At 42.3% G+C, this 27,350-nt stretch overlaps 1 protein-coding gene across 5 annotated transcripts in view; it reads left to right on the top strand.

Annotated features, from left to right (window-relative positions):
* RAP1GDS1 (Rap1 GTPase-GDP dissociation stimulator 1) overlaps positions 1 to 27,350 on the top strand; it is a 286,317-nt gene that overhangs the window by 143,885 nt on the left and 115,082 nt on the right. For all 5 annotated transcript variants that reach the window (XM_033957405.1, XM_033957396.1, XM_033957423.1 and 2 more), the window contains 4 exons: positions 9,368 to 9,493; positions 11,836 to 11,975; positions 16,864 to 16,990; positions 26,059 to 26,187. In XM_033957405.1, coding sequence (XP_033813296.1) covers positions 9,368 to 9,493; positions 11,836 to 11,975; positions 16,864 to 16,990; positions 26,059 to 26,187 — 522 coding nt within the window. The remainder of the gene's footprint in view (positions 1 to 9,367; positions 9,494 to 11,835; positions 11,976 to 16,863; positions 16,991 to 26,058; positions 26,188 to 27,350) is intronic.

Raw genomic sequence — 27,350 nt, 5'->3', positions numbered from 1 at the left:
TCTACTGTACTGCGCATGTGGCGGCATGGTATAACGGAGGCACGGAACATGGAGATTGAAGTGCGCATGCGCGCTAAGGGTTTTATTATAGCGGATGAGGAAATGCATCCTTCATCTGTTCTTAAGTAAAAGTATGGTTTCAGTAACAGTCCTGAGACATTTTTCCTGCCTGCTGTCATGTATCATATAGAAAAAATTGTATAGGATGCATTATATGGAATGGAACTGCTTTGACCAATTGTATGGAGCTAGGGAAATGATGTCACACAGTTATTTAACATAATATTATATAAAGAGGTGAAATTTTAAATATGCTGAGAACTCTGCACGAGTATATGATTTGAAGCTTTGTGTCAGACTTCCCCTTTGTACAAATTACATTGAAACTTTATGGAAAGGCTACATTTGTAATTGGCTTTTAATAAATATTGAATAAATATTTTTTATTTAAAATGTTTATATTTGAACAGTCTTTTGATTTGGAGTAAACTTTGTTAGGCAGGGGATGTAGCCTCTCCCCCCCCCCTCCCGCTCTATGCATAACCCCCTCTTAATCTCCCATTAGGCATGGATCCCTCTCTGATCTCCCCCCTCCCCCCCAAAGAGGTAAAAGTGACAGTACATATCAAGCTCTATGACAACTGCAAATATAATGGGCATTCCTGTTAGAGCAGCAAACAGGTCCCTGGAGTAGGCTAATAGTTGGTACAGTGAACTGTAGAGAAGGGAACCCAGACCCATATCCCACTCTAATTGGTACACTTGTGGTGGAAAGTGTTAAAACCAAAAAAACACAACATACCTATTCACAGCTACCAAACGTCCAGTAAAACCCAGATATGTCCTCTTTTTAGAGGATGTCTGGGTTCCTGGAGGGATTTCCAAAACCCTGCAATTTGTCCTGGTTTAGGAAGTTCCCGACCTCAGGGCCATGTATGGAGAGCATCTGTGCATGCACAGATGTCAACATGATGAAGTCATGCACATACACATGTTGTCATCATGTTGATGTCTATGTATGCGTAGACATCCTGATCTTGGGGGAGGTTTGTGTGGGGGTGGGGCAGGGAATGGGGATGGGCTGGGGCCAGAATAGGACAGGGCTAGGTGTCCTCTTTTTTAATAGAAGAAATCTGGCCACCCTATACTTATTGAATCTACATATAGGTAACACCTGAGGTATAAGGGATATTAGGAGGGAGATTCTGGAAGCCAAATTTAAGCTTTTAAGTAGATGTTTGAAATCTAGTACCTCCAGAGTAGTTTTCTCAGAAATGCTGCCTGTTCTACATGCAGGACCCAGCAAACAGGTAGAACTCCAGAGTCTGTGCCTGGATGACAGCGTATGGAGGAGGGATTTAGATTTGTTAAGGGGTAATATTCTGAGGAAGGTTAAGCCTGTTATGTAAAGATGGACTCCACCCTAACCAGGGTGGAACCAGGCTGTTGGCATCAACATTCAAAAATGATATAGAGCAGCTTTTCAACTAAAATCTGGGGGAATGCTATCAGTCACTGAAAAGTACATGGCTCAGAGCAAGGTATCTTTGAAGGATATCATCAAAACAAGGAAGTTAATGGCATTCCAATAATAAGGTTGCCTTTAAACCAGGGGTGTCCAACCTGCGGCCCAATAAGGAGTTTTGTGCGGCCCAGATTCTCTTTCCCTCCCTCCCTTCTTTCTGTGCCTCCCTCCGGTGAGTAGTTTTCTGGCTGGCTTCCTTGCTGCAGTTGTCTGCGGATGTCCGCTGCTCCTTGTGCATGATCTGCGGTTGTGTCATAAGCGTTCTCTCTGATGTCACAACGTCAGAGAGAAGGCATCCGAATCACCTGTGAATCGCGCTTGAGGAGCCGACGCTGCCTGCGGATAACTACAGCAAGGGAGCCGGCCAGAAAATAAACACTCGCCGGGAGGCACAGAAGGAAGGGAATGCTTCCTGCACAGGCGCAGATCACCGACAGCCATAAAATAAATGCTTCCAGCATAGCCACGGATCGCGTGAGGAGCCAGCCACCACCGCCCCCAGCTTTCACCAGAAAAACTATTTCAGCATGGGGGCCGACCAGAAGGTAAATATGCGCCAGAGGGAGGCACAGAAGGGAGGGAGGGAGAAGGTCGTGTTGGGACTCGAGAGAGAGGGAGCACAAACTTTGTCCCCATACGTTTTATCACGAAGACTACACACCTGAAATTTGTAAAGCAGCAATGTGGGAGGCGTGGCTTGGCAGCGCTAGCGGATGGATGGGTGATTGCTGAGCTCCCCACACCCAAGGCTATAACTGAAATTATATTCAGTTCATCGCTAAACTTTTATTCATACTTGGACTTCCTTAACTCGTTTATGGCTTCCAGTAAACAAACTACCATGGAAATGGCGTTTTCTGCAAGAGGTAAATCAAAGCGACAAAAGCAGGAGCCGCAGACACCTTCTAAAGTTCCTTTGCCTCCTGATTCAATGGAGAAAACGGATATATTTTGAGTTAAGGAGAATTCGCTTATTGCTTCAAGGCAACTCTGAAAAATTGGGGGAACTGAGTAATGAAATATGTAATTTAACTAAATAGCTAGAGATCTCTAACAGCCGGTTGGAAAATGTTGAAAACCGAGTGGGAAGAACTGAAGCAGTTCAGGTTCAATGCCAACAGGATCATGTGGGACCGCTCCTGTTCAATATATTTATAAACGACCTGGAGACGGGGCCAAATTGTGAGGTTATAAAATTTGCAGATGACACCAAACTCTGCAGCAGGGTTAGAACCATGGAAGACTGTGAGGACCTCCAAAGGGACCTAATGAAACTGGAAAAATGAGCAAAAAAGTGGCAAATGAGCTTTAACGTAGAGAAATGCAAGGTCATGCATGTGGGGAAAAAGAACCTGATGTTCAGCTACAAAATGAGGGGATCATTGCTAGGGGTAAGTAACCTTGAAAGAGACCTAGGTGTGTTGGTGGATACAACATTGAAAGCATCGGCACAATGTGCGACAGCCTCAAAGAAAGCAAACAGAATGTTGGGTATCATCAAAAAGGGTATCACGACCAGGACGAAGGAAGTCATCATGCCGCTGTATCATGCAATGGTGCGCCCCCATCTGGAGTACTGTGTCCAGTACTGGTCACCGTACCTCAAGAAAGACATGGCAATACTTGAGGGAGTCCAGAGAAGAGCAACTAAATTGGTAAGAGGTATGGAAAACCTTTCATACACTGACAGGTTAGAAAAGCTGGGGCTCTTCTCCCTGGAAAAGCAGAGACTTAGAGGAGACATGATAGAAACCTTCAAAATCCTGAAAGGCATAGAGAAGGTAGACAGGGACAGATTCTTCAAACTGAAGGGAGCCACAAATGCAAGGGGGCACTCGGAGAAATTGAAAGGGAACAGGTTTAGAACAAATGCTAGGAAGTTCTTCTTTACTCAGAGGGTGGTGGACACATGGAACGCGCTCCCGTAGGATGTGGTAGGGCAGGGCACACTACAGAGGTTCAAAGAAGGTTTGGATATATACCTACAGGATAAGGGGATTGAGGGGTACAGATAAACATAGAGATAGGTATAGGAAAGGCAGGGACAGATAGACATAGAGATAGGTATGGGAAAGGCAGGGACACTTAGCAGGTCGTGGATCTGATGGGCCGCCGCGGGTGCGGGCTGCTGGGCGTGATGGACCTCTGGTCTGACCCGGTGGAGGCAACTCTTATGTTCTTATATTCTCTAAACAAATTGAGAATTTTGAGTACAGATCTAGGAGGTGTAATGTAAGAATTTTGGGTTTGGGGGAGAGGGTTGAAGGGTCTGATGTTCCTGCCTTTTTAGAACAGTTAATACCGAGTCTGCTTCCCCTCTCAAAAAAATACCCTTTAGAAATCGAAAGGGCTCACCGCATTCCTACAAGAAGATTAAGTAATAAATCTTACCCTAGACCTGTCATCTTTAAGGTTTTACGTTTCCAACATGCACTGGAAATTTTACGTTTAGCAAAAGAAAAGAAGGAGTTGAAATATAGAGATTCAAAGTTGATTTTCGGTCCCGACTTCGCAAAAAAGACTGTGGCAGTACGGAAGCAATTTTTAGCCTTGCGGCCACAGCTTAAACTAAACTAAACTGAACCTTAAGTTTGTATACCGCATCATCTTGGGCTTCTGTTCCCAGCCATCATGCGAATAATGCATGCAAATAAGACTTCCCAATATGATAACCTGGAGAAGTTTCGAAGTTATATTGCCATGCAAGTGGAACCAATGGTTTAAAGATGATGTGTGTACTTTCACTCAGAAACAGGGATATGACATTGGTTTTAGTTTTATTATTTCTATTACTTACAATTTATTTCATTTACTAACACGTTAAGATATGATTCAAATGGTGGGTGAATCATATCAGAATATTTGAATAAATATCGGCAAGAGGAGTCACGAGAAGGTTTGATACTGTCAGTTTAACTGTCAAGGGCAGAAGAGTCTAATGAATTGTGACTGGATGATTACGTCCGTCAGAAGTGCAGCGTTTACCAATTAAAATGGATGTTTAAGAAAGGAAGAAGGAAGGCGGGTCATATGAGATCCCGATGACGTCTAACTCAAACAGGAAACAAATTGCAAAGCGTTCAACATTTCTAGTTGGTGCTTCATTGAGGCAAGTTATCGTTGGAGTCGCATAGCAAAGGTAAAACAGGGAAGTCTATAGGAATAATTCGAAATGAAGGATAAGGGCCAATTGACCTGGATTTATCTGATTGGGCCCCGGAAAGATATCATTTGCTTTCAGAGGTTTATAGTCTTTTAGACAAAGTCAGTTTTTCAAGATTGAGGCTGCATCTGAGAAGAGCTTCTTATGAAAATCGTAGCTGTGGCGTCTCCCTTACGGATTTCACTGGTTCCACCAAAGAAATACGGTGGCACAAATATAAGTATATAATATAAATACAAAGAAAACTGAATGAAAGAGTAAGTGTAAGCAGTTTTTCTGGTAAGGAATATGGTATTGGATTTAAGCATGAATAGAAGGTTTGGCTAATTGAAAAAGGGAGACAAGATAAATTATATGAGAGACGTCACTTGCTGGTTTTGTTTTGTTTTTTATAATACATCACTTGGAATAATGAATCATAATCTGATATTTAATGTATAAATTAATTTAATGTATTTCTTTATTATAGTATAAATGCTTTAAATGTTAGATTATTAATAAATGAATATAGGAAAAGGAATAGGATACACTGTTATGTTACATTATTAAGATTTTATGGGAGGTTTTGGAAATTTAATGAATTCTAGAAAGGAATGAAATAATATAATTTATTATAGATTCAGAGATTGGTTATATCCGCATATATTATATTGATTTTCCTTGAGTAAAAAGGTTATTTGTATTTCATGCCACTTTGATATTTTAAAGTTTTAAATAACAGAGTCCTATATAGAAAATGATTTTCTTATGTAAGTAATCAAGGGGTCCTTTTATCAAGCCACGCTAGTGGGGTTAGTGTGTTGACATTTCATCAAGCGTTAACCCCCATGGCCGGCTAAAAAACGAATGCCTGCTCAATGCAGGCATTAGCGCAGCAGGCAGTTTAATGCGCAGTATTATGTGCGTTAAAACCCTACTGCTGCTTGATAAAAGGACCCCCAAATGTACATGAGGTAATTGGGAAGGGGGAGGAAAGTAGAAGATAGTGGAGGGAAACATTTAATAATAAAATATTATAGGATGATTTAAGTTCTTGTTGATAGTATATCTTAATGAATGAGTACATAGGGGTAGAATACATGAATTATATATAATTGATATGGATATTTGTTCCTTTCCTTTTTGAGGAATAATAGGTATTATATGATCAAAATAGATGGTATGTTTATAAATTTTGGAGGCATTTCATTATGTAATATATATATACTAGTCTTTAGCCCGTTACATTAATGGGTGCTAGAATATATGTCTGTTTGTCTGTCTTTATTTCTGTCTCTCTCCCTATTCCTGTCTTTTTTTTTTTTGTTTCTCTCCCTCCTGCTGTCTTTCTTTCTGTCTGTCTCTCTCCCTGCCCCTGTGTATTTCTTCCTTTCTTTCTGTCAACCTTCTCCCCAATTGCATGGTTGTGCCTAGGCGGTCCCAAAGGTGTGAAAGATCACAAAACAATGCCACTCCAGGCCCCGAGTTCCCATACAGTAAATACAATAGTCATAAGAGCAGTCTGAAGAGCAAATGAACGTTAGGATGAGCTCAAATATACAGTATATCAATTTCTGTCCAAAATCTTAGCTGATAGATTAGCGACCCTTCTTCCCGATGTGATTGCATCCACACAAGTCGGCTTTGTACAGGGTAGACAAGCAGTACACAACGTACGTAAAGCATTGATAGCCTTAGCGCACACGCAATTACATCACACTCCTATGCTTCTACTCAGTTTGGATGCGGCACAGGCGTTCGACCAGGTCAATTGGACGTACCTCTTTGAAGTGTTAAATTGTATGGGGATATCTGGCTGGTTCGCCTCGGCATTACGCACTTTATATTCCACTCCAACAGTAAGACTACTTGTCAATGACATTATTACTGACCCAATACCTATTGAGAGGGGAACTCGACAGGGCTGTCCCCTGTCACCCCTCTTATTTCTATTGTACCTCGAACCCTTTCTTCGCACAGTGTCTCAGGACCCCGACATAGTGAGTGTGGACTTCAGGACTCATTCACTCAAAGTGTTGGCCTTTGCAGATGACCTATTATTTTTGCTAACTGACCCCGCTCACTCTGTTCGATATTTATTGCAAGCACTTGACGAATTCAAATTTTATTCGGGATTTACGTTGAACTACCAGAAATCTATGGCCCTAGCTAGCCCCATGACACTACAACAGACATGGAGCGGTCACTTCCCATTTACGTGGGCTCAAACTTCAATTCGCTATTTGGGGGTACAGATCCCCCGAGACCTTACGACCCTGTACACCAGCAATATCACCCCATTGCTCCAAGACACCTCACAACATCTACAGAATTGGTCCACTTTTCCCTTATCGGTGGCGGGCTGGGTAGCCCTTTTTAATATGATGCTCTTTCCCAAATGGTTATATCCCTTTCAGGTTTTACCTCTGCTGCTGTCCCATGCCCATAACATTCGTTTAACAAAAGAGCTACAGCGTTTTCTATGGGGTGGTAAGCGACCACATATGCCCTTGCTACGGATGTGTCTGCCCAGGGATAGGGGGGCTATGGTTTATTAAATGTACGTTGATATGCTATGGCTTGTCAGATGAGACATATTAATAATTGGTTTAGAGGAACATCTGATTTTTCTGCTACACCACTGGAGTTATCTTTGCTGGCTCCATTCCATGTGAGCTATTTTCTACATGTGGCGGATCCGAGGATGTGTCCTTTGGTGTCTCACTACCCCATTTTTACGCCGGCCAGAAGGACATGGAGATGGGTCTGTAAAACAGTCAAATTGTCTTCTAGGGTGTCTTTATATTTGCCTATACAGGGCAATGGAGCTTTCCAGCTGGGCATGCAAAATGCCACCTTTCTTAGGTGGCAAGCACAAGGTCTACAATATCTTTTTCACCTGTTTTCGGAGGAGGGGAGCCTGGCCACATTTGCCGAGCTGCAACGAACTTTTGACCTTCAGGCTAATGATCTCTTCGCCTATTACCAGATCCGTCACTATGTTCAGTCCCTCCCAGTGGCTGCCCTTACTGAAGTCTGCAGGGAGGCGCTTTCGGAATTCTTCAGCCTTTCAGCCCAACAGATGATTCCTCTACGATTTCATATTGTGGGGATCCAGGATTGCCAACCAAGTACGAATCTGGATAGCGACAGCGTGGGCTGAGGACTTGCATTGCCAGTTGACTGCTCAACAGTTACAACGGGTCCTGAAGAACATTCAGAAGGTGTCACCCAATATTACTCACTGGGAAATGCAATTGAAAATTGTTCTTAGACTTTACATTCCACCGGAACGTGCAGCCCGGATGGGGATTACTGCGTCGCATTCTTGCCCGAAATGCAATCAGGCTCACACATCTTTGAGTCACATGTTTTGGGCCTGCCCCGCAATCCAACAGTTTTGGAGACATCTTGGCCTATATACAACATCGCTTTGGGGAAGGCGATGGCTTCCGCAACTGTGGGCGTTATTTGGATTTTATAATATAGCCTCGCCCAAACCCAGGGGAATGTCAGCATTTATCTCCAGAGCCCTTTTGATTGGAAAAAAAGCCATCCTCACCAACTGGCTCTCCCGTGATCCCCCGTCATATGCACAATGGAGATCCCTAATGATAGTGCACGCAACACTGGAGAGAAGCATGGTGGGAGACTTGACTCTTGGCCCGGGTCGCAAATTTTGTCAGGTGTGGGAGCACTTCTGGCAGGACCTCACACCGCGTGCTCGCAGTAGACTTTTGAATCTTTAAGATTTTATTCCCACTCTCGGCTGTTGGACTGGCCATGGATTCTTGGGGAGGGGAGGGGGGATGGGAGGGGAACTGATTATATTGTTGAAAATGTTATTTCCTGACTGGTACTACTGTTTGTATTTGCTTCTTACTGCTGGAATAATAAAAATCATATAAGCATAAAATACAGATGTTCCCAGAGAAGGAGACATGAATTCTTATTAATGAAATCTGGTGTCACAGCCCTTGGGCAACCTTTTACTTGTGACATCCATGTAAATGTGTAAGTAATTATCGATCTCATAAATTTGTTTTCTTTGAGCCAACCCAACTGACAACGTTTCTCTCAACGTCACGCTTGGAGAAAGATGAAATATGAATGCTTAGTTAAAAGTAAGGGTGCCCTAGTCTCACCCAACTAGTTTACTGCCTTTGTAAATGTAATTTTCTTCAATGTTCGCCTAGTACCCATTTTGGATCCTTTTTGAGGACTTGAGTTGAAATTTAACCTTATATTTGATTTCTTATTATAATGTTAATTCTTATTTATTTCTTGCTGAATTTCCTTTCTGTACAAGTAATGCTTGATTATAATTGAAAATCAATAAATATATAAATAAAAAAAAGATCAAGCCCACTGGTTCAGCCATCATGTATAAAAAATATCCTAACTACGGAGAGACATTTTGTACAGCTGATGAATCATCTAGTACGGGTCCATATGCAAAACTCTTGCTGAGGCAACATCTGCCAGGAAATGCATTCCACCTATAGTATAGTCTCAGTCACCAGTATAACTAAAACACATGCATTTTATATTTGTATATTGTTTTTAAAGAGCATGAGCTAGTCTATCCTTTCAATTATAACACAAACATATTAACTCAAATAGCTGCCCTTGCATGGATTACGTATATTTTCAAACATTCTATAAGAAATCACAGAATTTGATTGGTTTTTTTTTTCTAGTTGTAAATAAAGCAAAGATGTTATCAGTAGGTGTGGCAGAAGAAGTATTGAAATTTCTTCAATCTGAAATGCCACCTGTTCAATTCAAGCTCCTGGGGACTTTGAGGATGTTAATAGATGCACAAGGTAAGAAAAAAGAGCATTGTATAAAATTTTTAGTCTGAGATTTGTTTGGCAATATCTCTTCAACAATCACCCTTTAACATAATAATATAAAGACAGTTTTCAAATTATCTTTACCTGTGTTTAAGTAAGCAGTTACTTAAATAAATATAACCTGTGCCCCAAATGGGTAAAAATAGAGTGTGGTGAGGAGGCCTGTAAGCAAAACACTGGAATTTTAGTTTTGATTTCCTGCACATACTTTTCTGATGTTAAGCAAGATATGCAGTCTTTTTGACATGTGATGGAGACCTTGTTGGAGCAATGAACAATAGCATGTTAGAGCTTTCTAATATGCCTTGTTTAGTATTTGCAGGACTTATCACATCATTTATTTCATTTATTTAATTATTTATATATCACTTATATCCTAAGTGGTTTACATTCAGGTACTTTTATCATATTTCCCTATCTGTCCTGGCGGGCTCAAACTCTATCTAGTGTTCCTAGGGCAATGAGGGGATTAAGTGAATTACCAAGGGTCACAAGGAGCAGCAAGGGATTTGAACCCACAACCTCAGAGCCACCTTCTTCATTATCCTATTAGACCAGTCCAGATGAATGGAACATATCCAAATCTCCTTCTTCTAAGGGTGGCAAATAGCCATGGCCCTTTGGAGCATGATGGACCCTGAACACAGCATTCTCTCCAGCCTGTATTCAAATGCTTCACAAAAGCCATTTGGCCAAAACACGTATGTGTTGAATCTTAATAGAAGTAATAAAGAAATTGAGCACCCCAGGTTGCATTCACTGCTTTTCTTGTTATTTTAGAAAGCTACAGCTGTGTGACGGGGGGGTGTGCTCAAAGGTTCTGCTGTAGCAAGATTTATGGTATACTAATCAGTTACATAAACAAGTTACGTGTCTGTTAGTTTTGTCTAGGGAAAACCATAAACGCTGATCCAGGTTCAGCTTTATTGCCTGTTTACACGACACAAGACCCAGGCTAATGAGAAATACTTTTATTAGGAAAATAGAAAAATATAATTCACAAGCCAGCTGCAATATCTAAATATTGTTCACAAAATATCTGATTACATAAATGAAACTCAGTACATAATTATTACAATACACTTGTTAGATAACTAAGTAAAACTAATTGTTACACACACTAAACAATTCCTTATAATAATAATAATCCCTGATTAGCAAATGATTACAGTTATCACCAAGGTAGCTTTACAAACCTTGTCCTATATCACAATCAGATAGACTTATCTAACCCCAGCTGATAAAATAATAAGTTCCGTATTCTCACCATCTGATTAGGCCTCCGGCGAAATTAGGTGAAATGGCAAACTTTCTTGTTAGCTTTAGGAGACGTAAGAAATCCTTTGTTACAGGCACACGTGTTCGTCAACCACTGGTAAGGCTATAATTCATTGGCAGTCCAGTTCCTTGTAGTGCTGGAATACAGAGTTGTTTAGAGTCCGATTCACTCTCTCTTAGGCAGAGAGCCACACGAGGTAACAGTTCAGGTCTTAATTATTTAAGAAAAAGGTTGCGTGCAGGACACCTGTGGTAAGATGTGAGCTTCCTCGCATCCCAACACAGACTAACAATTAATTAGCACCTTTTCACTTGGATCTCGTCAGATGACTTCCTCGGACCAATCCAGAAACAGAACTTAGATGAATAGCCTTTCTGTGTAAGGTCTCATACAGGCTGGTAGACACAGGCGCCGTTAGACAGATAAGAACAGGATAGGAGATTAACTCCCCCAAGAATCACACAGTCTAATTATGAAGACATAGATGGATGTCCTTGAGTAGAATACCATTCTGGTACATACCCAAAATGCATCAGGCAGAAACAGCAAAGATGTGGTCTTCTTTCTTCTTGCAAAGTTCATGCTGGAAAGATTTCTTGCAAACAATGGTTCAGGCTTGTTGATGTCAGAGAGGCCTAACCTTCAGGTGCAAATACGGAAACACCCCTACACTGCTGCACAAGGGATGGGAGGGAGGGAAGGATAGAAACTGGCCAAGGGTTCATTTGCACAAGGGATGGGAGGGAGGGAAGGATAGAAGCTGGACAAGGGTTCTGCTGCACGGGGATGTGGGGGAGAGAAAGGAAAGAGGAAGAATTGGGGTGAAGGAGAGGAAGGGAGAAATGATAATGCACATACCCCGAAAATAAGACCTAGAGTGTTTTTTGGGTCCAAAATTAATAAGACACTGTCTTATTTGGGTGGAAACACAGTAGTACAAGGTAGCTTAAATACCATTCTTCTGGACTGTTCTAGCAGGATTCAAGGGAGAATAATTAACAGGTAAGATTAAGTTTCATCCTTTCTTACTTAGCTGAAGCTGCTGAACAGCTGGGGAAAAATGTAAAACTGGTTGAACGCTTGGTGGAATGGTGTGATGCCAGAGATCATGCAGGTGTGATGGGGGAATCAAACAGACTGCTTTCTGCTCTTATACGACACAGTAAATCAAAGGTAAGTTATTTGTATTGCATGAATATTTTGTTTTAAAAGAAATACTATAACAAAAGAATATAATCATTTTGTTATCTTTTAGTCTGAGTTGAGACTGATTATTTTCAGTTTTTATGTGTGAATTTTGTGATGGCTTCTTAATGTTGATTAGTGGTAAAAGCTTGATTGAGTAGGAGTCTTTGATGCAAATTGAGGTGACAAACTCAATAGAGAAACAGAAAAAGAAGCAAATAATTGCCTAAGAATAAGAGTAGAACTTTGAGTATGGAAGTGGAAAATGGAAAAAAATGAAATGGCTTGTTTAAAAGGTTTGTTGCAATGGAGAGAATATAACAGCTCTAATCCAACTGTATTTAAGTTCGGTTTCCACCTCTAGGTTACCTACATCAACTAACTTAACTCTTTGAAGAAAGGTATCTTGTTAATCAAATGACTTTTTGAATAGGAATATGTATTCTGTCATTTGTGAATAAAACCAGCATGATACCACACAATGGGACGTTATATAATGATATACAGGCTAGACATTTTAGAGCTATAGATAAGGAAATTTATATTCATCCATGTGCAGTAAAACCCTTTTCTTTAGTATTCTCTTTAGATAATTCTTTTTTTTTCTTAAGATAGAAATATCTAATAAATAAGCTGCTAGGTTGCATATTTTTTATGTTTCTGACTGACTGAAATGAAATGAACTTATTAAAAATTAGAATATGCATTCAGTTTTCATCAAACCAAAGAAAGCAGGTGGACTCAATGGTACTGTGAGATCTGTGTAGCAAAAGAAAAGCATATGGGCCTCAAAATTGGGCATTAAGAACAACCTTTATTCAAAGACCCTGCTTCTGTGTTCAAATATAGATGTTTTCTTGTCACTGGGTGGTGGTAGTAATTGTAATACAAACAAATGAAAATAATCCAAAATTTGAACACGAGAAAATCAAGGGGAAAATTGTTTAATGGTCTTAAAAGTAGCACTCAAACAATATGTAAGGGGAAATCATATATGGGTCTATATGAAAGAATACGCTAGTCCACCCAGTAGTTATTATAGCTCAATTGTCTGGAGCTTTGAGAAGGGCCTTGTGACCAGACACATAACAAAATTCATGATCCATCAGTGGCTCATATTAAAATGCAACCTTCAGAGAATTACAGTTGCAGTGTCTAATGTATATAACTTTGGTGTCCTTTTACTAAGGTGCGCTAACAGATTTAGCCTGTGTTAAATGCCACTTAACAAAAACTGAGTTGTTAGGTCATGCTAAATCTGTTAGCAAATCCCGTTGTGACCTCTATTGAGTTGGAAACAAAGTGGGCCAGGTTGCTCAGCTGTATAGAGCATACAGTACACATTTGTATTTTAGGTTTAATAACCTGACTTCCCAGTGCAATAAGTGAGACATTGTAGACAAGTGGGTTATCTCCCAATGGCTGCATGTCATATGCAGAAGTAATCCACTCCTGATTTTTTCTGTGACTCTCCTCTACTTCTCTGGAAGCTCCAGCACCACCTTGAGTGAGGGCTGAGGCAGGCTATAGCACATTTCCAACAGAGGTCACAGTGAGTAAGGCTGTCCCAGCCTGGGAGGGGGGAGGGTGACTGAGTTTGGCAGTTTTGAAGGTTTCTACATGTCCCCCTGTGTTCCCCCACCTGAAAAATCCTAAAATTGGCATTTTTGACTTGCTATATATAACAAATAACACAATTTTTACATGAATTTCTAGCGGCAGCCATCTTGGATTTTAGCGATCATTTTTTTCCAAAGCTCCCTGCTCTTCTAATTTTGCAAATTTTGCCTCAAAACTTGTTGGGATGTTTGGCTCAGGATTGCCAAATTTAACACTTCAGGAGTGTCCTTGTGGCGCAGTCAGGAGAGGCAGCAATGCAAAGCTTGGCCTCTCTCCTGACTAAGCAAATGACAAAATGCTCAGCTAGCCCATAGAAGCAGCCATCTCTCTTTATGGGGGCAGGGCAGAAAGTTCTACATGAGTGGACATGATCGAAACATTCAAGGTACTGAAGGGGATAGACCTAGTAGATAAGGACAGGTTGTTCACCCTCTCCAAGGTAGGGAGAACGAGGGGGCACTCTCTAAAGTTGAAAGGGGATAGATTCCGTACAAATGTAAGGAAGTTCATCACCCAGAGAGTGGTAGAAAGCTGGAACGCTCTTCCAGAGGCTGTTATAGGGGAAAACATCCTCCAGGGATTCAAGACAAAGTTAGACAAGTTCCTGCTGAACAAGAACATGCGCAGGTAGGGCTAGTCTCAGTTAGGGCACTGATCTTTGACCTAGGGCCGCCGCGTGAGCAGACTAGTGGGCATGATGGACCATTGATCTGACCCAGCAGCGGCAATTCTTATGTTCTTAATTATATCTGTCTATCTATATATATACTGTGTGTGTGTGTGTGTGTGTGTGTGTATATATATATATATATATATATATATATATATATATATATATATATATATATATATATATATAGTCAAAACATATAAAAAAATAAATAGTAAAATCATCAAAACATTAAAAGATAACACAGAAATATCTCATCTTGTTGTTACAAATAAGTATATACAAAAGATCATAATAATCATCAAATTACCAAAAGATAACACAAAAACAATAAGTCATTCTGTTACAAATAAGCATTAAAAGATATTATATGAATTGTGTATGTCAAAAGAATTGTATGTAAAGTGTGGTGCAGTAGTTAAAGATAAAGCCTCAACACCCTGAGGTTGTGGGTTCAAACCCACACTGCTCCTTGTGACCCTGGGCAAGTCTCTTAATCCCCTCATTGCCCCAGGTACATTAGGTAGAGTGTGAGCCCACTGGGACAGACAGGGAAAATGCTTGAGTACCTGAATAAATTCATGTAAACTGTTCTGAGCTCCCTTAGGAGAATGTTACTGTCTCTCTTTTAGGAAGTCATTTAGCACAGTCTACTGTGGTAACTGCCCCAAAGCCCATAGGGATTTAAAGAGCTTTGAGGTTTTTGCTACGTGGCAGCATTAGCATGGCTTTGTAAAAAAGAGGAATGGAGTTAGTTTAAATATTAGACTATAAAATTAAAAAAAAAAAAGTATTGATCTTAATAAACTTCAAAGTATTTATGTCAAATGATAATAAAAGAACATGCTATAATAAAATGAATAAAAAAAACTAACGGCCCATTTTATCATGCTGCGCTAGAGAATTTTAGTGCAGGCCAGAGTGGTAAATGCTCTGATGTTCATAGAATTCCTGTGAGCATCAGAGCACTTACCTCGCCTGCCTGCACTAAAAACCTCTAGCACAGCTTGATAAAAGAGGGGGTAAATCAAGCAAAAGATGTGCAAGAAATAAAATCATACCATGAGAAGTCAGTGATATCTGGAAACAGTTTTGGTTGTGTGTCAAACTCTGAAAAATACTCCTTGCTACAAAACAACACGTAAACAATGTTTGAAATACAAGATGATCGGAAACTAAATGATTGAAAGGTAACATGTGAACTCTGAACAAGGTTGCTGAAGCTGTGCTTGTTCATAACATTAAAGTGAGATATTTCTGGGTATCATCTTTTTAATGCTTTGATTCCCTTCCCCGACCCTTGTCAAGCTGTGCGGCCGAACAGCGTGAGCTAAATACTGAGCTGCCCATTCTAAACCTATGGGCGACTTAGCATTTAGCTCACAATTCTTGGCAGCGTGGCTTGATAAAGAGAGGTTTACTATTTTTTAAAATATGTTTTTGACAATATATATATATATATATATACTTCATCAGATATTGGATGAGTAACACCAGATGTAGGCCCTCTGGGCTGAAACATGGGCCATGTCAGGTCGTATCGTTTTGTACTAATAAATACTCACTAGAAGATATTATCCCTCGTTGGTTCTTTTTTCTCCATTTCTTTGGACTTGGGCTTTGCTTTTGTGGAGAACTGGTTCCCTTTTTATTTTTGCCATTAGTGCACAGCCATTCCCTAAAATTTTCATGCATGCCCGTATTACCACCTATTTTTGTAATATAGCGATGTAGCTGCACTGATTCACACTGTAATGCCTACTCTCTGCCTCCCTCCCCCCCCCCCCAGAAATGTCCCCTCCCAGAAAAATTCTCAAAACTTATTTAGCAAGTGGTTTGCTTGCAGAAGTTTAAAACTTAACTGCGGAACACCTCAGCATGTTAAGCTGCAGTAAGCATGCAGTAGTGCTTACTGCAGCTTAGTAAAAGGAGCCCTTCGTTATTTACTTAGGCCCAGATTCTCTAACCGGCTCCAATGTCAGCGGCTGCCGATCGCATGTCAATCATGCAATGGCGCTGGTTAGAGAATCACGCCTCCAGCAAAGGTAGATGCCAGAAATATAGGCCAGGGTTTTCCAGGCGTACATTTCCAGCGCTTACCTTTAATGTGAATTGTACCGATTTTTTAGACGCCTTGCAAATCAGTGAAAAATGTCATTTAAACGGTGTGTGTCACTGAGCTTGGGCACCAACCAACACCGTTTAGAGCAGGGGTGTCCAACCTGCGACCCCATGAAGTATTTTGTGCGGCCCCGGTCAAGGGCGATGCAGTGTTTTCCTCTGCTGCCCCTGGGTGTTTACCATCTTGCCAGCTCCCTCCTCTGTCTTGCTGCAGCGTTTGTGCGGCCCCAGAAAATTTTTTTTCGGCCAATGCGGCCCAGGGAAGCCAAAAGGTTGGACACCCCTGCTTTAGAGAATCCAAGCCTTAATGCATAGTCTTGATTTAACTGTTCACTAATAATTCATACTGGATAAAAATGAAGTGCAAATATGTCTAGAACAGTTTTCAACCTGAAATGAAACTGCATGTAATTCTATTCCTGTACCTTTTTATGCATACATCTGAATGGCATTTATTTATTTTAGGATGTAATTAGGACTATTGTTCACAGTGGTGGTGTCAAGTACTTTGTTACCATGGCAACTAGTGAACATGTAATAATGCAGAATGAAGCGCTTGTCGCACTGGGACTAATAGCAGCTTTAGAATTAAGTGAGTATTATTAAAGTATCATTAAAATATATTTCATGTATTGTTTAATGTTGGCTAGTCTGGAGGTTAGTGGGGGGGGTTCTATGCTTGATTAACATTTTAGGGGCATCTCACTTCAGAATGACTCAAAGTTATGATTGTGTAATGTTGTACTGGATGAAAAACATTTAAATGGATAGTTTTGGATTATAATAGAAGAGTTGCAGATAACAGTACACTCCTCCCTCCATATTCACAGGGGTTAGGGGCAAAGCAGGCCCATGAATACCAAAAAATTGTGAATAAATTTAGGGTTGACTCTGACCCACCCCCGCCACCCTCCCATCTCCTAGACCCCTCCATAACTTACTTAGGACTGACTCTGAGCCACTCCTGCATCCCAGACTCCTCCACAACTTACTTTTTTAAAGCCTGGTGGTCTAGCGGTGAAGCAGGGCAGGAGCAATCTTCCTGCACTTCTGCCCCATGCAGAGGCGCAAACATAAATGGCTGCCATGAGTTCTCCTGCCCTGTGCAGAGCTGCAAACATAAATGGAGCTGTGAGTTTGCGGCTCTGCATGGGACAGGAGCATAGGAAGATTGCTCCTGCCCCACTTCACCGCTAGACTACCAGGTTTAAAAAGTAAGTTGTAGGGAAAACAACTAAGATGGCGACAGAGCAGGACGCGTGTTTGTGAGCTCCTGTTTTGGCGAGTCTTAAATCCTTACCAGTTACGTCGGCTGTATTTCCTCGATGCCGAAAAGAAGGGGAAGGCAGAGAATCACCCCTCTACCCCTGTATATTACATCTACACCGTTTCAGACTGTATTGACATCGTTTACAGTCCCCTCGGCAACGGGCTTCTCTGCTGCAGAGCCACAGGAAAGGCTCAGCTTAGACAGTGAATTTTCGCTGAGCCCAGCAGGACCTGACCCTCCCCCAGTGCCTGGAAATGCGACGGCAACAAATCTCCGACAAGAGGGTTCCCTGGGAGTGGAAGGGAGGGAGAATACATTGCAGTTAGCAGCTCCAGAGGTGGAAGCTTCAACGCCTTCAATCTTGTTGAAGCTGACTGAGGGAGGAGCACCCAAGGTGGTGAGTTGGGAGGAGACATGAGCCACGAAGGAGTTCAGCGGCTGGAACAAGATCAGTCTCATTTGAGCAAACTCAAGCTGCTTCTCAAGCCAACGGTGGTAACCCTGGACTCTCTTTGGTCAGCAATAGAAAACCTGCATTTGGTATGTACCAATGTAATATCACTAACACTTGGGCTCCCAATAAAAATGAATCAAATTAAAACTCAGATTCAACAGCAAAATCTGAAAATAGAGGGGATTGAACAAACTATGCTAGAAGTTAAAACTTTTAATAAACAACAAGTTACAAATAAAGTTTTTTATCTACGGAAAATTGAAAATCTTGAAAACCAAACTAGGAGCCTGAATTTAAGGCTATTGAATTTTCCTATACCTAAATATATGACTCCAAGAGAGATCTTTAAAGATTTCTTGACCTCCATTTTGAAAATTTCAGAGTCATACATCCCCCGATACAAAAACCTTATTTCCTTAAACGAACTATGACGGAAAAGAAAGAAGAGGAAGAACAAGCACAGTTAGGAATTTCGGAAGTATTGGAATCTTCTGTAATTGAAATTCTGGGTCATGCTACTCTGATAGTTTCCTTTGTTTTTCTTCAAGATAAGGATATGATTTTGAAACTACCGTATTTTCGCGGATATAACGCGCACCTGTGTAAAACGCGCACAGGGGTATAGCGCGCAGAAATCACGATGATATGTATCAAAACTTTTCTATACCGCGCTCAGGCATATAACGCGCATGATGCCCGACGCTCCTTTCGCCCGCCCTGACTTTCCGTGCGCTGTCCCGACTCTCCGTTCACCCCCCTGACTTCCGTGCACTGCCCTGACTTTCCGTGCGCTGTCCCGACTCTCCGTTCACCCCCCCTGACTTTCCGTGCACTGTCCCCCCTTGAAGTCCTGTCCCCCTTGAAGGTCTGTCCCCATTCTGAAAGCCTGATGCCCCCCCCCCCCGACGTCCGATACATCCCCCCCCCCCGGCAGGACCACTCGCACCCTCACCCCGAAGGACCGCCGACTCCCCAACAATATCGGGCCAGGAGGGAGCCCAAACCCTCCTGGCCACGGCGACCCCCTAACCCCACCCCGCACTACATTACGGGCAGGAGGGATCCCAGGCCCTCCTGCCCTCGACGCAAACCCCCTCCCCCCAACGACCGCCCCCCCCCCAAGAACCTCCGCCCGTCCCCCAGCCGACCCGCGACCCCCCTGGCCGACCCCCACGACCCCCCCCACCCCCCTTCCGCGTACCTTTGGAAGTTGGCCGGACAGACGGGAGCCAAACCCGCCTGTCCGGCAGGCAGCCAACGAAGAAATGAGGCCGGATTGGCCCATCCGTCCTAAAGCTCCGCCTACTGGTGGGGCCTAAGGCGCGTGGGCCAATCAGAATAGGCCCTGGAGCCTTAGGTCCCACCTGGGGGCGCGGCCTGAGGCACATGGGCCAAACCCGACCATGTGTCTCAGGCCGCGCCCCCAGGTGGGACCTAAGGCTCCAGGGCCTATTCTGATTGGCCCACGCGCCTTAGGCCCCACCAGTAGGCGGAGCTTTAGGACGGATGGGCCAATCCGGCCTCATTTCTTCGTTGGCTGCCTGCCGGACAGGCGGGTTTGGCTCCCGTCTGTCCGGCCAACTTCCAAAGGTACGGGGAAGGGGGGTGGGGGGGTCGTGGGGGTCGGCCAGGGGGGTCGCGGGTCGGCTGGGGGGGCGGTCGGAGGTTCTTGGGGGCGGGCGGTCGTTGGAGGGAGGGGGGTTTGCGTCGAGGGCAGGAGGGCCTGGGATCCCTCCTGCCCGTAATGTAGTGCGGGGTGGGGTTAGGGGGTCGCCGTGGCCAGGAGGGTTTGGGCTCCCTCCTGGCCCGATATTGTCGGGAAGTCGGCGGTCCTTCGGGGTGGGGGTGCGAGTGGTCCTGCCGGGGGGGGGGGGGATGTATCGGACGTCGGGGAGTCGGCCGGGCAAGAGGGCTTGGGCTCCCTCTTGCTCCGATCGTGGATGCGGGTGCGGGTGGGAGCGCGTGCGAGCGGTCGTTCGGGGTGGGGGTGCGAGCGGTCCTGCTGGGGGGGTGAATCGGGCGTCGGGCGGGGTGGGAACTATGTTTAAAAACTTTTCTATACCGCGCTCAGGCATATAACGCGCGAGGGGTATGCGCGGTACGTAAAATCACGTATAACGCGCGCGTTATATCCGCGAAAATACGGTATATGTCAACTTAAAACAGATTTTTCTACTTGGGTGAAAAAAATCTACATTTTCCCGGATGTTTCAAGATAGACTCAAAGTTGAAGGAAATAATTTTTGCAATATAGGTCTAAAGTTATTTCTCTGCGAGCCTCCTTTCAGTTGAGGTTTCTATGTAAATGTTTAATTAGTTATCAAGACAATAAGTATATTTTCTTTGACCCAGAGCAGCTGCGTTTTTTCCTAGAAGGAAAAGGGATTTCTGATGCTACCTAGGAAAGTACAGGATAACTCATGTCTATGAATAATTAGCCGAGGTTTACTGCTCTATTCTTAATAATTATATTAGAATTTACCCTTTTTCCTCGAAGGGATCTTTATCTTCTTATTTGTTCTCCCAATTGTGGACTATATATCAAGTTAAATTTTGTTTGTTTTAATTCAGTGGAATTGATTGATTGTATCATTTCTAATTTTCTTTTCAAAGTTAATTTTTTGTGTGTAACTAATTGATAATAAAAAAAAAAGTAAGTTTTAGAGGTGTCTGGGAGGCGAGGGTGGGTCAGAGTCAGCCTTAAGTAAGTTGTGGAGGCTTTAAAAAGTACATTGTAGGGAGGTCTGGTAGGGGGATAAAAAACGTGAATAATCAGAGTTGCGCATGCCAAACCTGCAAATACAGAGGGGGGAGTGTAGTTTTAAGTGAAATGCTGAAGAATCAGAGGAATATGTGCCACAAATGGAATAAGACCGCTGGTATCAGATACTCCTAAATGTGGGATGAACATGGACAATGGCAACTTACCATTCTGCATAACTGAGACTTTAACCCAGATTTTAAAGCCGTGACCTGTTCTGTGTAGGTTTTGCTACTTTTAAAGTAGATCAGTATGAAAATATGGAAACCTTAATTTTTTTCACTGGCTGAGTTACTGCTGCATAGTGTTAGTTTGCTATAAGGTTTTGGGAAATTGGTATAGACTTTATAAATTTTATAGAAGTTACCATATGCAGGTGCTGATGGTGTTAATTCACATGTATTAACCTTAATTGGTGGATAAATTGAACTCCAAATCCTGAGACTTTGAAAGATTTTATTTTTCCTCTCATTTTTCTTTCATGAAAGAACTGCTATCAACTCACACTACAATTGTAGACTGTGTAACTATAGTACTATAACTATAACTAAGCAATCAGATTTGAAATACAGTATTCATTTCACCATTGGTTTGAATTCTCAACTTTCATAACACCAGCATGAGTGTTCCTGCATTGCATGGCTTAAACTCAAAGAAAGCCACATGGTACAGAGAGCAGGAAGCTCCTGTTCTGCACCTGCAGATGAGGAGAGATGGCTTAATGGGGAGGAGGGATGCAGGCCCGCCTGCATGTGAGAAGTGTATAACCTGAGAAGGGATTCATCTAGCTGCATGGGGTGGGGGAAGAGTTAGGAGCTTGAGGCTAGATGACTGGCTTACTGGGGGAATGGTCAATAGGAGTTGGGAGAGGAATGGTAAATAAGAGAAGGATAAGAATATTGTCAATAGGATTGGGAGGGTGAAAGACAGGTGATGACGGGGTTAGGGGAACACTGACTATGTAATTCTGCCTACAGTGGTATATTAGGAGTCAGATTTACCAAGCTTTTCTTTTCCTTACTCATGGAATGAGAGAACTGCCTTAGTAAGTTATCACCCATTGCTAATGGGTGTTAATTTAGTATAAATTTTTTTACTGCTATAGGTTCAGCCTTATCTTGATAGGCTGATAGAAATCCTTGCAAAACAGTCTTGCTTTAGGATGAAGTAAAATGTGTAGGTCAAAAGTAAAACCATCACTGATGTTAAAAGCAATTAATCTGATTGTCTTCTATAAATAATAATAATAATATTAATTTTATTCTTATATACCAGAAAAAGTCAGCTCTTAGAAAATGGGATTTAAAAAAAACTGATCAAGAAATGAATCTAAAACCAAGCAATAGGAATATTTCATTTTTTGGTCTCTGGATATGAATTATGTTGTAGATATTAGACGATAGTAATAAGAAAGTAATAGAGCAGGATGCGATAATTCAGGATGCCACATTTAGCTGCATCTGTGAAGCAGCTAAGAACCAAGAAAAACTATATTCCTTGTGACACTGGGTAAGTTAATTCACCTTCAGATACAATCTTAGGCCACAATTTACTTATTGTTGCCCTATTTTACCATGAGAAAATTTATCCAGAATTCACTAACGGAGGCTACTTTGGTATTTGTATACAAAGCAGTACATTAATTTGTTTTTGTGGTTAAAGAAGTACAAATTTTAACCAAAAAATTCATGTTAATCAACAAATATACATTACTGTCATGTTTCTGTTACATATACACAGGTGTCCATACTTTAGTTGTTGATTCCCTCTAACCACAAAACTGCAGAAGGGAGTCACTTTAAGATCTTGAACTCCTCCTCTTCTGCAGTGGAGAACAACTCCCTCTTCAGGTTTTCCTTCTAAAAGCAAACTCGGAAGATGTGTTGTGATCTGCTCTTCTTCTTTTTAAGAACATAAGAATAGCCTTACTGGGTCAAACTAATTGTCCTTCAAGCCCAGTAGCAGGTTCTCACGGTGGCCAAGCCAGGTCACTATTACCTGGCCAAAACCCAAGGAGTAGCAATATTCCATATTACTGATACATGGCAAGCAGTGGCTTTCCCCATGTCTTTCTCAATAACAGACTATGGACTTTTTCTCCAGGAACTTGTCCAAACCTTTCTTAAAACCAGCTATACTCTGCTCTTACCACATCCTCTTGCAACGCATTCCAGAGCTTAACTATTCTTTGAGTGAAAAAAAATTTCCTCCTATTGGTTTTAAAAGTATTTCCCTCTAACTTCATCGAGTTTTGTTATGTTTGGGTATTTTTCTGTTTTGTTTTCAAATTTCTTCATGGCTTTTGTGCTCGGAGATCCCCTTCTTGGATGAACTACTGTTCTCAGGCCAATCTCATTGAGGACGTGTAGAGCCAGCCTGCATTGTATCCCTTCAGGAGCTCAGGGTCTGTTTCTCTGGAAACTGTTCGCCCATTGATTTAATTAGGGGCCCCGGTGTAACATCCCTCTGGATATCAGGGAGCTGGCTGTGTAGTTTCTTCCCCCATCGCTGTGTGAGGAAATTCAGGGGTGGGAGTCGGCGGTTGAGGTACTTCTGACCAGCAGCTAGAAGATTTCCTTCAACAGTCCAGGTCTGACACATTTCTGTGGCAGAAATTCTTTCCCTGCAGGTGGTCTCCACAGTCCCTGCAAACACAGCTCCCCTGGGCTGCGGAAGCAAAGTGCAGCTTGCTTTGGTGGAACCAGGCGGAGGCCTTGTTGAGAGATATGCCTCTCAGAATCGAGTGGGTGACTAATGACCGACGCCTAGCCTAGGCTGGAAGACTCTATGCTGCAGTCATCCCCTCCAGGGCAGGTGATCCCTATCGGAAAGAAAGTGGTCCATAAATCATCTGGAACTGAAAGCCGTTTGGTTGGCCATGCTGGAATTGCAATCCTTTCAGTCAGGAAAGGCAGTCAGATAGTTTTCAGGCAATGCCACCACAGTGGTTTATGTGAACAGACAAGGAGGCACCAGAAGCGTTCCCTTTCATCTGGAGGCACAGATGTTATTCCAGAGGGCGTTACTGCACTTACAAGCTCTCTCAGCTGCCCGTGTGGCAGGGGTAGAGAACATCCAGGCTGACTTTCTCAGCAGGCAGACTCTGGACCCAGAGGAGTGGTCTCTGTCCCAGAGGGTGTTTTCCCTCATTATTCAGACTTGGGACAAACTGGACATAGATTTAATGGCTAGCACAGGGCTAGATGCCCTAGTTGAGCCCTGAAGCAGCTTCTCTGTTTTTCTGTCATGGGCCATAGTGGGTTGGATTATCTGCAGAATAGCGAACCAGCAGGTGCTGGTGATTCTGGTGGCTCTGAATGGCCCCACAGTTCTTAGTATGCAGATCTGATGTTTATGTAGAGAGACAGATGCATGAAACTGCCGGTTCATCCTGGGCTACTCAGTCAAGGCCCAGTTCCCATAGAGAATCTGGAATGCTTTGGTCTTGTGGCATGGCTCTTGAGCACATGGCCCTGATTTTGAAGGGTTACTTGGAGGTTGTAATCATGATGCTCCTTACAGTGAAGAAGCCTGCAGTGGTTGCAGCTTATCCTAAGACCTGGAAGACCTTCCAGTCATGATGCCCCAAGGAGCAGGTGGAGCCTGAGAGGGCTCCCATTTTGGTGATCTTTGCATTCCCGAAAGCTGGTCTTGAAAAGGGCCTGGTGGTTCCATCTCTTAAAGTGCAGTTGGCCAGTATCTCGTGCTTTCAGGTTCGGAGAGGCTTTCAATCTCTGACGTCTCACCCAGATGTCACTTGGTTTTTGAGGGAGGCTTTCATATTGAACCCCATTTTGCAGACCGTTCCCATCTAGGGATCTTAATGTGGTCCTGAAGGTCCTGTCCCGTGTTCCATATGAGCCTCTGATGGAAGCTTTCCTGTTGGACCTTACAGTTAAGACAGAGTTTTTGGTTGCCATAGTCTCACCGAGAAGGACCTCTCTTGTAGGGTACCTTCTCCGTTTCACAGAGTTGGTATTTCTCTGTGCACAGTTCCTTCCTTTCTTCCAAAGGTAGTTTCAGCCTTCAATGTCAATCAGGAGCTTCATTTGTCTTCAGAGTCCCGGGTTGTATCACCTGATGAAATCTATAGAGAAGCTACTTGGATTACTCCACACTTTTATGAAATTCTACATTGTGAATGTGGTGGCTTGAAAGGATGTCGCTTTCAGGTCCTCGGTTCTGAATGTAGGCTCATCTGTCCCTCCCTAGACATCTGGCACTGCTTTGGTATGTCAGCTAAAGTACGGACTCCTATGTATATGTAACAGAACAAAAGATTAGGTTCTTAGCTCGATAATCTTGTTTCTGTTAATATACGCAGGAGTCCTTACAGGCCACCCTGCACTGTCCTTTGATTCGCCTGATTTCTGCCTCAAATGTTGCCAGTGCCCCTCTTGGGACCTCTTCTACTGTATATAAGATTCAGCTGAGACATTGCTACAGAAAAAGGGGGCTTCCCTTTCCCTTTGGGGGGATCTCTAGCCCCTACTAGTTGCACTTAGCAGGTTGGTTCCTAGCTACTCATGTGTGTAATTTGTTGTTCAGTGTTAAATTGTTAAATGTTTATTGATCATTATTCTATTGCCTAAGTTTCAGAACAGAATATGTTTGTTGCCGGGGTAGTTCCCCCATGCCCCTCCTTCTTTTTTCTTCTGTTCATTGGAGTTTGATTGCTTTGGTGCCAACTGAATAGGGAGCTGTTCTATACTGCAGAAGAGGAGGAGTTCAAGATCTTACAGCGACACCCTTCTGCAGTTTTGCGGTTAGTGAGAATCAACGGTGTATATTAACAGAAACGGTGTATATTAACATAAACAAGATTATCGAAGTAAAAAACCTAACCTTTCATTAGGGAATAGGAGCCTTAGAATATTAGCCCACTAGTGTGGGGGAAATACCTATGTATATGAATGTAGCTCAGTTTGACCAACGAAAGATGAACTAACAAAAAGATGAATTAAATCTAAATGGGTAATAATCAACATATGTGGAGATGAAAAAAATGGTATCTAAGAAAAATGCAGTTGATAGTGTGATGAGTGATTGCTTTATTTCTAGATGTAGTGAGGATTTTCATGATTTTATGTAACCTATATTCATTAAAAATAGCTATCATGAACTGTGAGAGAACTAAATATTTATGTTCACAATAAATATTTGTTTATATATCAGGCACTGCTGAAAAGGATCTAGAGAATGCAAAACTAATTCAGGTTCTACATAGACTGCTGTCAGATGAAAGAAGTGCTCCTGAAATTAAATATAATTCCATGGTGCTCATCTGTGCTGCCATGGCATCAGGTAAGGTGCCAGGGTTGTTGAAAGCCCTTAACCTCAGCTATTCATCAGTTTACCTATGCATTGTTAAAACTATGACCATTTTGATAAATGCTGCAAGTATGTTTTAGAGCAGGGGTGGGCAGTCTTTGTCCTTGAGAGCCACAACCCAGTTGGGTTTTCAGGATTTTCCCACAGTTCCCACAGTAGAATGAGTAAGTTCTCAATACCAAATACTATCCACTCTCTTACTCATATAGCAAAATAGCAGGTCTAGCAGTGTGATATTGCTTCGCCCCCACTCATAATCCTTGAATTATTCATTCAAAATCCACCATACAAAATATTCATTTAAAAACCACCATACAAAACCCAAAAATTGGGAGAAAAAAGGCCTCAGATGGGCTTCATAGGCAGTCAGAGCAGACCAGTTTATTTTTATGCCCTTCAACTCTAACGTACACAAAAAGCTCCAAGACAAGGGTGAACAATCTTGGTCCAGTTGGGTTTTCAGGATTTCACCAATGAATATGTACGAGATCTAATTTGCATACAGTGAAGGCAGTGCATGCAAATAGATCTCATAAATATACACTGGAGAAATCCTGAAAACCCAGCTGGACAATGGCTGCTCATCCTTGTCTTGGAGCTTTTCGTGTACATGTTAGAGTTGAAGGTCATCAAAATAAACTGGTCTCTGACTGCCTAACTTATACAATAGACACTTGCAACACTTTTTTCATAAATCTTTTAGATTGCTTTTTCCAAGAGACAAACTGATTTTCTTTTGGAGATCTATTTGTGTAGGAATATATGTGGCAAAGTAATCAGATACTCCTCTGCATGCATGAAACAGAGGCTGGTAGTGCCTAGATTAACAGATATAAGGTATACACTAGGATGTATTTTGTCAGACACGTCCTACAAAGTAGACTTTTACTCTTGACAGCTTATGCCTCAGATCTTAGTATGAAGGAACCATCAGCCTCTAACAGATAAAGACTAGTATGGTCCATCTAGTTTGCCCAGTAAGGTGGCTAGAGTTGTACCTCTACTCCTTATTTGAAGTATGCAGGTTATTTAATTTTTTGCTTGGATTTCATCCTCCTCTGTGTTTTATCCCATGACTTCTTGAATTCTGTTACTGTTTTTGTTCCCATCACCTCCAGTGGGATAGCATTCCAAAC

The sequence above is a fragment of the Geotrypetes seraphini genome, chromosome 1 (genome assembly GCF_902459505.1).
Source record: "Geotrypetes seraphini chromosome 1, aGeoSer1.1, whole genome shotgun sequence".
Lineage (NCBI taxonomy): Eukaryota > Metazoa > Chordata > Amphibia > Gymnophiona > Dermophiidae > Geotrypetes > Geotrypetes seraphini.
This window is presented reverse-complemented; position numbering and strand designations above follow the sequence as displayed.